The 15,066-nt window shown below is 39.9% G+C and overlaps 1 protein-coding gene across 1 annotated transcript in view; it reads left to right on the top strand.

Annotated features, from left to right (window-relative positions):
* The window catches only part of AGBL1 (AGBL carboxypeptidase 1), a gene marked incomplete at both ends in the record, with an annotated part of 295,031 nt that overhangs the window by 81,359 nt on the left and 198,606 nt on the right, over positions 1-15,066 (top strand). The window contains 2 exons of the mRNA XM_082321219.1: positions 7,451-7,595; positions 10,827-10,980. Of these exons, the coding sequence (XP_082177345.1) occupies positions 7,451-7,595; positions 10,827-10,980 (299 nt within the window). The remainder of the gene's footprint in view (positions 1-7,450; positions 7,596-10,826; positions 10,981-15,066) is intronic.

Genomic DNA, 15,066 nt, shown 5'->3' with positions numbered 1-15,066 from the left:
CTTTTCTAAGAGACGCAGGAGCTGAGGGGCTAAAGAAGGGTTAGCATGTACACAGGGAGAATATGCATCCACATACACACTATGTACACCTATATATATATATAGGTAGAAATAGACATATACAAATACACATTTATTTATTTGTTTGTGAATCTATCTCTATACCTTAGTATCTTCACCAGCTTCCCTTCTCTGCAAAGCTGGAACTCAAGTCCTAGAAGGCAAACTGCTCTATGGACCACACTTACTGGCACCATGGCACTGTTTATAGATCCTGTCCTGATAGCAGAAACAGTAGGGGTTAGCCTTACTGTCGTATAGGAACTTTTATCTTTCTACTGGGGCCAGGCAACAGTGGTGTAAAGGAGCTCTGACAAGCTCAGGGCTGCTATTTATGCAAGTTCCCTGTTTCAGGCTATTTCTGGAGCGTGTCAGTGCCTCAGAAGAAAAACACTAGATTAGTCTCATCTTTAACTTACATCTGGGTTGGAGCTTGACTCACATGAGAAACATTCTCACCCAGGTATCTCATTTTCATGCAGAAAACTGATCCCTGATTCATTCTGATTATTACAGTCAAAGGAGACAAGTGCAGAGCTTGGGGTTTCAGTAGGTTGAATGAACCCTGCTTTACTTTCTCAAGCTTCCAAAATGTTATCCACAAGACATTAATTATTTTAAAATGATGATTGAAAGGATTTTCAGGACCAGGATAATTGGTATGTTTTAGATTAGAAAATCTGGGCAGAGTTGAAGGCTGGGGGACAGAATAGAACAAGTAGGAAAATTACAGGTATGAGTAAATGCGTTTGGTTGAGTGCCTGTGAGTGGGATGTCTGGGAATGATGCACCCTGGGGTGGTGCGAGCAGGAAGAGGAGCCTTGCACTGGAAAAAGCGGTTGTATGTTGAGGATGAACTGGTAGACCGTTATCGGTGAAGTTTACATACTTTTTAACAAAATACTGCAGCATTTGGTGTTAACTATTTTATCCTGGCCTTACCTGTCATGACGTGAAAGCTGGGGCTGAGAATGCCCGAGTGACAAATTTTCCCCCTTTTTTGTTGTTGTTGTTTTAATTATTTTTTTCTGTCATGATTTCTATTCACCAGTTTGCATCACCAAAATGCCTCAGTGTCTCAGGACTCTATGGGTACTTCATTAGGCACTGTATAAACAATCAAAAGACTAGTCCTTCCCCATAATACCTTGCAGTTGAAGCACAGGACTTGGGCTACCCAATGACTGTAGATGGGCAGGGAAATACAAGAAAACAAAAGGTGTTAACACAATAAACAATAATGATAACTGTCTGGCATGGTAAGTTGTGCTCTCAGGACAGAGCTGAACTTTTCTGATGTTCTCAGTGGTACTCCTTTCTTCATGAACTCACGTGCTGAGGCTCATTTTAGAAACTGATGTGAAATAATGGGCTTTCTCTTTGTAAGAAATTGTATTTGTGTTGTAGTTCACAGTTTTGCTGTTAGGTTCAGAGCTGGCTATGTTCACAAGTGGATTTGATGAGACAATAAACCCAAACAATGACAGTGGGCTGCCTTCCAGAAGTAGCAGAGCCTCAAACTTGTGTTGATGTAAAAAAAAATTCCAAGGCATCCTAAATATCTGTTGTAATCCCTTTTTTTTTTTTTTTCTTTTCTTTTCTTTTCTTTTCTTTCTTTCTTTCTTTTGGGGGGTGGTGGGGCAGTGCTGAAGGCTCAGGTTATCCTCTCTCAACCTGGCATCCTGTCTGTAGCAATTTGAGCAGCAGCTGACTTCTGAGATTAAGCCATGATTGTACAATTAAGCTTGTAACCAGATTCTTGTTCAGAATATGTGAGAGAATGGAGTTTTATTGATTTGGAGTATTCTGTGTTTTCTAACTGTACGTTGAATTATATGTTAACATATTCATCTAGGATAACTACTTGTCTCTCATTTACTGTTTATTCCAGGTTTAAACATGTCTTTCTACATACAAGAATGCACATACACACACATATACGCACTTTCACCTCTACTGAAACTCTAATCTTTCTGTTTTGGTGATTATAGACGAGATTCCCAGTCGTGAGAAGTTGTATGCAGGAGGGAATATAAAGAAAGTATGTTTGGGGTTGTTCAGACTTTGGCTCAGAATAGGAGGAGATGGGATTGCTATAGTGATATCACGCTGCTTGTGTTTTGGGGAAAGAGCTTGCTTCATTTTCATTCACCCTGATCACAGGTATCCTGGGGTGGGGCCGGTACATTTTGAAGGGAACCTCATCTAATTACTTTTACCAGGAGTTATTCATAAATATGGGAAAAGAGTGATATACTTAGAAAAATAAAGAGAAACTCAAAGATGCCATTAATTGCTTTTGCAGCAGGGCTCTTATTGGGAGCAACCTCTGAGCTGAAGGACAGTGGGAGGAAAGGCACATTTGCAAGATGTCTGGGTGATGCACGTTGGCTGATCTTTGCTGACATTCATCTTCACTGAAGATGGGATAGTTCAGTCATAAAGATGAATGTTGTGGCACAGCTCTGTCATCGCATACCTTTCCCATATGTCTCATGAGACTTTTTATGGTACGGAGGATATTAGCAGTGCTCTTGTCAAAAGGAAGCTGAGTGACACTTCTGCTCTATTTTATTGCCTGTCTGTGAAGTGACAGGATACACCCGTGATAAACACAGTTGCAGTTACTATAAGATCGTCTAACTCACTTGCTGTCTTGGCAGCTTTTATGAGCTGAATAATATTCCTTTCCAGCAAATTATTTAAGGAACAATGGTAGCATGCTGAATTGGTGACAATGTGCTTGTGCCTTTGGTTTTGTGAGCATAGCATGCTCATTCTAAGCTTATTCTCTAACCTCCAGCTTTTCCAGACAATAGTCAGTTCACAGATAGTAATGAGGTACATGGAGTGTTTTGTTCTCATGTTACTGCTAAAGACTTGTCTGTTTGGTGATCACAGCAGCGACAGAACTAGGTCTTATCTTTTCTCTTCAACATCTTTATAATCGCATTAGGTGAAATCATCATCATAGCAATAGCAAGCCACCTCTCAGTTCTAATGATATCTACAAGAGAGGGCTGAGACACCAGTCTCAGTCTGAGAGCACCTGACCTTTACAATACGACTGAAGGCTTTGATAGCAAGATGGCTGTGGGAACATTCTGCTTCAACTCGGATTCTGCCTGCAATCTTGACAATAAAGATGCCTTAACATGGATTTGGCCCTCGAAAGGGAAGTTGTGTTGTGCGTTTTCCAGTTTCTTATGTGGCAGATTCCAAAATAACAGCCATGCCCTGTAAATTGTTAAATACTGCTGCTTTTTGTGGTATGAACCAAGGTGTTACTAAAGCATATTGCACTTAGTAGCCACACTTAAAGATATAAGAAGGTCAGGGCATGTAAAACGAGGACACCAGACTTCAGATGGTAGAAGGATTTTGGACAAAGGGACAAATGCATCAGCAGATTAGAAGTGATGAATAGTTTACTTGCCATTTGGGCTCTGTTTTGAAATGGCCTAGAAATCTGGGATATTGATAGTTTCTTCTGCCATTTTAGTCTAAGCTGATATAATGCCATATTCCATTATCCACCAGTGCTTTGTACTATACTAAATGCTGCAGACAGGAAGTCTAAAGATGAGATGACAAGAGATGTTATTCTTGTATCGCTTAGTGCTTTTGAATTCCTGAGTTATAATCCAGCTCCTTTACCGACCTGCCTGTATCTTTGGCCAAGTGGCTTCACCTGTCTGTTTCTCAGTTTCACCTGTCTGTTTCTCGGTTTCCAAAGGATGGAAAATTAGAGTCACTTATCTGCCACCCAAAGAATGAGAATAGATAAATGGGGAGCAAGTTTTAATTAGATAATGCTTGCAAAGGTCTTTTAAGCTCAAAAAATTATTGTGCAGAGTAAGTGATAAGTAGTATTATAATTATTATTAAGTAACTTTCCATCACAGCTATGCTAGAAATATACTACCTGTACATTATTTCTGAACAACAGCAAGCAAAATGGTTTAACAATTACAAAGTGACTGAAAGGCACAGTAGATACAGCTTGCATGCTGATTAAAAAACCCACAATTTTGTCTCTTATTTCCTTTCCAATAATCAGTGTATTAGTTTCTAGAGAGCATGTGAGACTTTGTGAACATTTTTTGAAAGAGAACACTAATAAGGTAGTGAGGACCAGATGTTGCTAGGGTCTTTTTTTTTTTTTTTTTTCTTTTTCTCCTCTCCTTCCTTCTTCCTTGCTTGGTAATTTGGGCTTCATGTTGGTATGGTAGTGTTGTGATGAAAAAGGGGTGAGGAAGAAAAGCTATCAGCCTGGTGGAGGAGCAAGGAGGCAATAGAGCCATCTTGGGGTGACAGCAGTAGGAGGAGAGGGAGGCAAGGAAGAAAAATGTCTTTTTTTTTTTTTTTTTAAGCTTCTTTTAAAAAGATTCAGAGCTACTGCATTGTATGATGGATTGTGAGGAGAGCAGATTATACGCAGTAGGAATACATGATCGTTTACACTGCTTACATATAGGTGGTTTTTCTTTTTAATGCATGAGGGAAGAATATTGAAGCCTCACAAAGCCACTTGTGAACTTCCTGTTACTACCAGATAGCTCGCTACAGATTGAAGCAGGTGTCAAAAAGTGATTCAAAAGTCTGGAAATATTTGTTCTGAGTGGGCAGTTTGCTGGAACTGCAGAGATGCTCGAAACAAGAATGATATGTGCTGCTAAGCAGTTCAGTGAGAGTGCTGTGCATTGGTACCCTCAGGATCATGCGATCTGAGCACTGTCAGGAGTAAGGACCATGACTACCAGTGTAGCATCAAGGTCAAAGGTGTCTGGTGGTGCAAAACCTCTGGCTTAAGTGGCATTTTAGACAGGAGAGATATTTTTGGCTGCGCAATTACAGACTATCGAGGGAGAAGCCTTTACTGGAGCATTAGGGACAGGTGGGAATGCTTTCCCCAATGTGTATGCAAGATATTTAGGCAGTATCTGCCCACAAAGATCTGCTTCTTCCCACGCCTCTGACTACAAATGTGAATTTGGAGGGGAGGACTCAGAATATCTCAGCACTTTGTGACAGTTCTTTATGAATAAAGTCATCTAACCATCCAAGTGACTCTGAATATAATAGAGACTATGGAGATGAGTATTTTCCTTATGCACTGTACAAGAAATGGTTCTTAATTAGCCTTCACTGTCAAAATTAACAGCAACTAGATTAAATGTCATTGTCCTGACTTAAAGGAAAAAAAAAAAAGGAAGACTTGAATCCTGGATCGACTCAAATACATACGTATTAGCTAAGTAGATGTTTCTCTATTTGTGGGATCATTGCATTTTTTTTTTTCCTCTGAGTCTCCTTGTCCAATATTAAGGTGGTTTATTTGCAAAAGAAATGTTGGGGTGAAGGGTTCAGCTAAGAATAAAATCATAGGCTTTTCAGTTTGCCACTGTGACTCAGTGTTCCTGTACTACCTATTGATCCAGTCAGTATCACTCACCCCACATGTTCCTAACTATTAAATTCAGGTGAAAACCCAGCAGCGTTGTATTGTGTCTTCTTTATGAAAAAGAGCTGATTATTTTGGAGAATTTGACAAGAATAATTATCTTTTCTCTCCACCCCTTTGAATAAAAATGATCAGCAGCAAAATAAACTAGTATTGTAAATTTCAGGAGCTGAAATTGCATCTTTTGGTTGCCTCTTCTGTTTTGCATTTTAATGCAATGTTGATGACAACATTTGTCAAAGAAACCTCTGAGTCCTTCAGAATCAGAAGGTTTGGCAACAGCATAATTGGTGCAATGTGGAAAAATATTGTTTGAAATGTGTTTATGGATGAGATTTGCTGTGAGGCTTCTCCCTAAAGTGCATGAATTGTCTCTTCATCTCTGCCGAAAGAAAACTTTCTTACTTGGCCTAAAGTCATTTCTTTATCGGTGTTAAGCCTCCTGCAAAACATCTGGTCCTGGGACTAGATTGGAAGCTCACTTTAGGATTTTTTTTGTAGTTTTAAACAAAGGGAGTGTCTAGTAGACCTTGATGACCCTGACTGGCCTCATCCTGGGCCCCCACCCACAGCCTCTGCCCCTGGGCCTAGGGGCTCTGTTTAAGCTCTGTCCTGGCCACTTAGTCCCTGTCTGAGCTCTGTTGTAGTAAGCCTCCAGCTCAGTCACTACTGTGTCTGTGCTTTGCTATGAACTCTGGTGATCTGGATCGTGACCCATGGACAGACCTCCTGGCTTGACCCAGACCTGCCTTATCACCACAAACTTGTCTAATGATCTGGGTGCATGGTTGAACCTGTCTGCTCCCCCTAGCCTAGGCGTGACCTGCTCTGGTACTGTGGGAGAGGACCCTGGCTGGCAAGACCCCTGCTCTGCTGGCTTCCATATCAAACTCAGCTCCCCATCTTTTAGGGAGCAACTGGTCCTCGCTGCTCCCTGACAGGGAGAGGCTCAAGTCTTCGAAAAGGAGGGATCCAAAAGAGAGGATTTTTTGGGTAGCTCACAACCTGCAAATCTGTATGAGGTCACTTCTCCTCTGTGTGCAGTCTCTACCCAAACCCACTCTTGTTCTCTTCCTACTCAGGAAAGAGCCTGTGATGATATTTGAGATATTTTCATGTATGTCTCTTTTTTTTTTTTTTTTTATTATTATTTTATTTCTGGAATATCCTTATATCCTTTTTCTTCCTGTGGTGGAACTGAATGGTTGGTTTGGTAGGGTATTCATATTTTCTAAATCTCCAGGCTTTCACAGAATATTTTCACATAGCTTGTTCAGGGCTATGAATAGCTACTTGCATCTCTGAGCAAGATAACTTAGATGTTGGAAGCAACACAGCAGTGTCAGCTGAATGCATTAGTTTAAATACGTCTGGATTGTGCTATATGAACTAGTATTAGCTGGCTTCTTATTGCGCCTTTCTTATTTTCCTATGGGAGTACTCCCATCTATCAGCAGCACATGACTAGATGCGACTGGCTGTGCCCAGTACTGCCACACACAAGTTCTGCCTCTTAACTCCCTGCTGATCTTTGTGTACTGCGTGAATCCCAAGGCACCCTTGAATCTGGTGTACCACCTTGGTTATTGGTGCGTACCATCATGATCCTGTTTGCATCCCTGTCTAGCGGAGTCATGGTTTCTCTAACTTCTTTCACATAGCCTGTAGACGCGTTGCTGTTACTGGTGTTGTTTAGCGCTGTCTTATATTTTTGTACCTGTTCATTGCTAGGATTGGATTGATTGTATTTGTACGGGTCTTCCCCAGTCTTGGTGCAATGACTGGTTGAATTTGGAGCTCATCTACAGCATGACGTGAAAACTCATTCAGAGTAGACACTTCTCTGAATGCTTAGTTCTTTCATGACTGCTCCAAATGTGCATCTGGAAGTGATAACTATTTACTTCCCTCTTTCTCTTTCCCCAGAAACCACTACCGCTGCAGTGCAGCTACAGGAGGAGGCACAAAAGGAAAATGCTACTACACGCTCACCTTCAGCATCAAGTTTCCTCAAAAAGATGATGTCTGCTATTTGTCCTACCATTATCCCTACACTTACTCCACAATGATGGTAATACTGATATGTCCACCTAGATAAGCTAATGGGCCTGACAGTTTGGAGCTGCCTTGGGTATGACATTTTGAGATAGCATAGAGAAATTTCTGTATTGGATAAGCTGAGGTACAAAACATTAGTGCTTATACTAGTTAGAAGATAATGCCAATCAAAGATATCTCTATTTGCTTGGGGTGAGAAGCAGGGGGCTAAAGATAATGACAAGTCAGAAGTGAAAGCTGGCTGCTCCTTCTCCTGACAGAAGGTAACAGCTCAGCTTTCAGGGCTACACCCAGCAATACCACAGTGCTGGACCTCGTGTGAATGTTTTGTCAGCTGTTTCCTCTGTGCCAGCTGGAGTGTTAGTAGGCATTGGTGATACCCCCACCAGTGCTGTCAGTACAGAAACCAAAAGAATACAAGTCTAAGGCATAAATTGTATTACTGAGTTGTACCAAGTTTCCTTCCTGGGGAAGGATTTGTTTTCTACAGTCTTTTCTGGCCAGGGGTGGATGGTAAGGGAATTTTCTGGGAAATGCATCTATTGTGCTTTCTTTATGATTGATGTAGGAGAGCCCAAGGTCTGAAAAGAAGGTAGGCTAAAAGAAAGGAAATGAATGGTTCTGGGAGTAGCTTTGCTTTGTTTTTAAAGATGAGAAAGATGTTACTGAAAAAGAAGACATACAGTTCCAGTAGATCAGTTCCCCTTCTTTCTCCCCCCAGTTCACATTGTCAGCACTTTTTCTGGGCAATAAATGCTGGTGTGGGTTGAGTAAGTTTGAGCTCACTCTATTTTTTTACAATGGTATCAGTTTGCTATTACTAGATATGAAAGACACTGCTTTCAAGGGAGACAATGTCATTTTCCAGTTACTAGCTATGCTGCTCAGCATACCAGTATAGTTAGGCTTAGATTAATTCCCGCTCAAACAACAGTCTCTTGTCAACTGCTTTGCATCCCATTATAGATGTTCAAAGAAGCTGCTTCCAGTATCTGGGAGAGGGCCAGTCAAGCCTTTACAGTTCGAAATATGCCTGCCAGCTCACTTCTCATTAGGCTTTTGGGTACCAGTTACTCCTCAAAATCAATGACGAAGAGAGTATGCTCCAGTAGTGGGGTTTGACCTATAGCCTCAAAGGCATGTATATATACTACAGTCTGCAGGGAAAAAGACAGATGCAATGCTGACCACCATACTTTATTACTGAAACATAGTGCCTCATCATTATTTTATTGTTATTGATTTCTATTTTCTGCTGGCACAAAAGCAAGAGAGACTCGGAGAGTTTCTTTGCTCTGGGAATCCCTGAATATCTCACCTGCTCCTGAATGAATAGAATAGAGATGAAAAAGATGTTATTTCTAGACTTTGTAGGGCAAGTCTTGAAGTATTTCACTGTCTCTTCAAAAAAAAAAAATGCTTGTTGAAGTTAAAGGGAATTTTGCCCCAGGAAAAGTTTAAATGAACTCAGACTTAGTAAGGACCATAAAGTTTGGTAAATGGGAATTATGGATGGAAAAGATTGATAGATTGTCATGTCCAGCTCTTAAGCCAAAGCAAAACTGTTGCCTCTAATAATTCTAAAAGAATTCTTTGCTTGGACTAATTTAAAATGTCGAGCGATGCAATTTACACATCTCCATGTTACTTTAATTTCCACAGTAAATAAACTAAATCAGGTTTGTGCACCAGTAGATTTCATTTTAAAGCATTTGTCCACTGGTGAAGTATGTTGGTTTTGCATATCAGTAATAAATCAAAAGTGATTACAAACCAAGGGCTCAATTAAATACATACTGCTTTGGGGAAGAAGATAAACTTGTATATGGAGTTAGTAATTTGAAAATATTTTTAAATATATATATTTAATAGTTGCAGGCATCTTTACAAGAATATACATTGCAGAATACTATTTGAACTGGATGCGCTTTGCAGTTCATTACTTTTTGTCCATTAGTAATTATATTTATTTTATGAACAGTAATTTATCTATTTTTACATCACAGTGTTAATTGTTTGGCTATTTAGCTGAAATATCTGTGGCAGCTATACCCAATTAAGTTTCACTGGGTACCAGGAACATAAGTAAATTATTATACTGAGTTCTCTGTATCTATGCGAGATCATTAGATGCATCTAATAATTGAATTTACTTTATACAGCAGTATGTTAATCGTTTTAGGACATAGATGACTGTAAATTTCAGTTCTGTGTTTGCATTCAAATGAATACTGGGAAAGCAGTCTGAAAGACAGCAAGCTCCAAGGTTTGAGGAGCAGGAGTGTCTTGTCCCATAAACATTGATTAAAATTTAGCCCTGACTTGTAAAGACAAAAAGTTATCATGTAAGGGTTGTTCAGTGAATTGGTGTGTTTTAGTTAAAGTACCATTAGGACAAGTGTGCATACTGTAATATACCTATTTCTACCAATTGAGAGACAACTGGTGTTCCACAACACTTAGCAACACCCTGTGATAGGATTACTTACACTAATCTTGCTGCTTGCAATTACAATGTAAACAGAGAGAACTACATGTCATCTGGTGTGTGGGTGGCAAGTGGCTGTGTGTGTAATGAGGCGATTAAAATTTGTTCCAAAAAGTAATTTTTTTTAAGCTGCCAATTCTTTTTCTCAAATTTCTCAAGAAGCTGTTGGACTTGAGAATTGTTTAAAACTGCCATAAACTTTGGAGGGGAGGAAGGAAGAAAAATCTCCTTTTTAAATAACTTCTTGGAAAGATGCTTTTCAAATTTCCTATTACTGATTGTACAAAATGTTGTTTCTATGTAAACTTTTTGGCTGTCTCTGGTGTGTTCCTGAGTTTCACTGGCATGTGCTTGACAGCTAACCAGTCAGTTCTATAAATGCTCAAAACCAGTGAGTTTTCTCACTTTTCTACACAGTCCCTATTGAAATATAAAGAGCAGGCAGTTCTCTTTTGGACTTCATTGTATGCATAGAAATTCCTTTACACTAATAAGAAAAGCACCTAGGAACTGTTCAGGTAAAATGATCTAAGAGTAATAGTCCTCTGCAGCTTCAGTGAATTGGGATGTATTCTGAATGGCTTGTGCATATTTATGGTATGTAAAAGGTGGTGATATTAACTGGCAGAAGAGAGAAGCTGGGAAGTTGGCTAGAGATGAAATTAGTACCAATAATAACACAGAGCTAGTGGACTAAAATCAGATTTTATAGACTGTGAACTCATTTATAAATCTGCTTCCTTGCTTCTTTCTCAGTCCCATCTTGATATCCTGGAACAAAATAGGAACCCCAAGAAGGTTTACTGGAGGCAGCAGACGCTCTGCCAGACGCTAGGAGGAAATCCATGCCCATTGCTCACAATCACTGCCATGCCAGACTCTAAAAAAAGAGATGACTTGGAGCAATTCTGTAAGTAGCCAAATGAAGCGTTACAAAAGATGCTGGCGGCTTGTGATCATGTCCGCAGTGGCAATGAAATCTGTTTTGTGAATATGTTGATTTTCTTGCCTTTCTCACTTTTGGAAAAAAAAATTTAAATACGGGGAATGGCCAATTACAACACTTTTTAAAATTACAGATTTACATGGAGGAGGAAGGAGAGTGGACACTATTTTTTACTTCAAATGTTTCTTTAATAATCTGAAACAATTACACAGTTCAATATCAAATATCTCTAACAGCAAGAAACTGTGTTCAAATAACCAGTTTAAAGAGACATTTGAAGTTTTTTGTTGATGTTCCAAATTGAAATGATGTATTTATTTTGAGGTCTCAAACTTGCAAAAATAAAAGTATAAGATCACCCTTTTCCAGCTGTGGACAGCAATTGAAGTGTTCTGGTCAAATTCCAGCTCCTCCAATGTGCCCGGTAGATCTATCTGGACATAATATAGCTTCTTGCATTCCTAACTGATGCTGTACTGTCCAATGGTAAATATTATAACTGCCATGTTATATCTAGAGGTGGTTATTTTTCATTGTGAAAGTCAAAGATTTAGACCTTCAGTGGCCTTGATTAACAAGATTAAGATATACAAGTTTCTGTAATCAACAGCAAGTGATAAGATTCTGGTTAGCATCACATTGGGTTAGCTTTGATTTGAGAGCCTAAATGACTAACTACTTATATGTAGGTTGACTTTTTTTCTTGAGTCAGTAACAAGGCATAAACAGAGTTTTTTATCTCTGCTCTTCACACATCTATTACACAGGTTGAGAACTTCTAGGGAGTGTGGAAATTTAAATTGTCTTAAAATCTTTTTGGATGTTAAGCAAATATATATCATTATTTCACTGAGATACTAGATGAGAAGTATCCAAAGGGATTCTGTGACATAAACCATGTTTCTCATTGCAGAATTCTGCTTTCATGGGTATGTGGTGATACATGAGTAGGACTCCTCATAACGCCTATGCTACATGCGTAAACTAAAAGGAACCTCAAATACCAGAGTTGGTGAAAATTATTGCTGTCTTTCCTGGTTCAGGTTTAGAGCACAGTGACTGCAGTTATGCTGACATTACAGTGTAATCATCCTGAGCTCATACCTTTTTATTATAATAATAAATAATAATAATAATAATAAACTCCACTTGGAGTGGGTCAGTCACATGATGAGTGAATGTGCTAAACACTGAGTTTAAGCACCTTTGGCTTTGAAAGGACTTATAGAAAGGTGTGTTTTGTCATAGGAAATAAAAAAAAAAAAATTCAAAATCTCTAGCATTTTTGTAAAATAGCATTCTTGCTTTCTGAACAGCCCCACGACATGCCCAGGTCTGCAGTCATGCAGATATGGTGATCAGGATTAAAAACTCTGGAAGAAAATCACAGGCCTGTACCAGTGGAACTAAAGCGGGAATAGTTAAGGATGCTTTTATCTTTGGCACCAGACACAAGTGGGAAACATAATCGCATATAATAATAATAATATGCTAGACTGTATACTATCTACAGTCCTTGGGGCTAGCCCTGGACTGAAACCTTATTGTGCCTGGTGTGGTACAGCACAGGAGAATGGATGGCCTCTGTGTATGCAGGACTCACAGCCTATATTCAAGACAATTGAGAGGCACAGATGCTGAAAGGAGGCTCATGAGGAAATTACAACATGGTACTGACCAGCACAACGATACCCCAAGACTCACGCTGCTTTTAGGGAGTATCATGGTAGAAATGTGACAATATTAGGAAGCATTGCCATTTTCTGGAGCACTGTATTCTCAGACTGTATCAAAATGCATTTTGCAGTGTTAGAAAAGCATCTGGCAGGTTTCTAAAGGTCATTAACCTGTCTGTGAAGCTGAGGGCTGGCTTACTTATTTAGCACAGATTTGCTGAAAGATTCATAAAAGATCTATGAACAGTTTGATCAGATACTTGTTCTGAATGCTTCAGGCTGTTGTAATATTCAGCATCTGGGTTCAAATCCCCATTATGTAGCTGAAGTTCTCTATTTTTGAGAGAAAGAAATATCCTCTGGTTTGTGATCTTATGTGAATTCAGTGGGAGCTTGTAGTTCTGACTGAAATGCCATGAAATCATGTGCCACTAAACAACTCTTCCTCTGAAGCTTTGCAATGCAATAAGATTGAGGACTTCCTAGATCTATCCATGAACCACTTGAACTCAATCAACACAGAACGTATACAAAACCTAGTTGTTTGAACTGAAATAGAAATTGTTTGGGGGAAAGAGTGTCAAGGCAAGGCAACGCGGTTTCTCTCAAGTTTCCAAGACTATAAAAGTAAACACCAATACTCCTTAGGTGATGAAAATATATGTTGTTTTATCAAGTGGAAGAAGAGCAGTGCAGCACACCATGTTTTATGCTGCGGGGATGCATCTAGGCAAATCTAAATAATGATGTTATGTGCTTATTTTCTTGAAGCAGCATGGTTAATTATGGCTTTTAGGGATGCACTTAACCTAATTTGTGCTGCTTTGTGTGGCTTTGATCAGCAGTTACTTCTCAGTTTTCTCATCTTGTATGACATGCCCTCTCTCTGTGGTTTGGCTGATGGAAGGACCGGTTTGTCAATATTTTCCACACTAAAAACATAACTCAAAAGCAACAACTTAGACTCAAATATGAAGGGACCAAAGGGTGAAGGTTTTCCAAGTAATAATTCCCATTGGTTTGTAGAGTCTTCATGCATACATACCTTCAGCTTGAGAAGTGATGTGGACCTCCAGCACTGGGGAACTTGGCACATGGGTAATGAATAAAAATTGATAACCCTTGTTTGTTCTTCCTGGTTCTGGCCAATTCAGAGTTTTCATGAGCTATGGTCATTTTGCTTTCCTATCAAACTTGTTATTTCTCCGTTGTACGTTTGTTAACCTGTACCTTGAGAGATTCTCTTCAATAATGCCAGTGCCACAAGTAAAATGCAAAGCTTGCCGGGACTTCGTAGCTGTTGCACATAATCGTACTTAAATACTCTAAATCCTTCTCTAGTATAAACACGTGAGGAGTGGGAAACATCACTGACGAAGAGGCATTGAGTGGATGAGGAGTGCTGGGACGACAGCCTGATCAGCCCAGTAGGAGTGCAGCGGGAAGGAGTTATTGTGGTACTGGAGGTGCTGATAGAGTGGGAGCGGCCCAGGGACAACAAGGGCATGGCATCCTCTGTGTCAGCTGTGCTTTATTTTCCTTGTTCAACTCTTTCAGATTGGTCTTGTCAGGCTTTTGATTAATGTGGCCCTAGGATGGTTAAATTTGTCTGAGTTAAATTTATTAACGTGCACCTCGTTAATGGGAAGCACAAGCCATGCACGCTCACAGGAACTGCACATTCACCGCATACTGAAGGGAAGAAAAATGGGCTGCTGTTTTCCTTCATTATGCCTTGTTTATGTGAGGCTTTGTTATTCACTTTAGGCTCCTTTCTCCTTCCTCTATCTCCACTTTATGTGATGGTGGTGTACTGAATAATTTTTATTAAATGCTCAGTTCTGAAACTGATATGAAGAAAGAAAGAAGTGAGCCAGGAACTCTTTGGCTCCTTGTGCTTTGCATCTCGGTCATGCAACAGTACAGTTACAAACAGCACAACCTCCATTCACACTTGATCAACGTCTGTGGGTGCCTGAAGACTGCAACAGAACATCTGAGGCTCGTCAGCTGTCCCTGCTGGGCTTTGCAGCTCCATAGACTTGTACAAAGAGAAACTGGGAGGCTCTCTCTTGTTTTGTTTTAAACTTGCCCTTCCTGCCATCATAGGAAGACTGAGCATCCAGCAAGGAGGGATGTCTTTGCTACTCATTCTAACTGCAGTATCCCCCATAGTCTTGTGATAAAGTCATTAGTTTCCCATTTTGATTGTGTGTGGGAAGCACCAAGGGCAAGACAAAGGGACGGTTGTTTGTCTCTTCCGTTACCTGTCTTTACCATGTCCCTCTTTCCCTCCTCCATATTCCATCTTACAAAGAGTTAGACGCTGCAGATTTGACCTTCCATACTATGCACAGAGCTTTTTCCTCAGAAG

Source organism: Platalea leucorodia (assembly GCF_965183815.1).
Source record: "Platalea leucorodia genome assembly, chromosome: 9".
In the NCBI taxonomy this organism is placed as follows: Eukaryota; Metazoa; Chordata; class Aves; order Pelecaniformes; family Threskiornithidae; genus Platalea; species Platalea leucorodia.
Note: the sequence above shows the minus strand (reverse complement) of the source record. Positions and strands in the feature narration are given on the sequence as shown.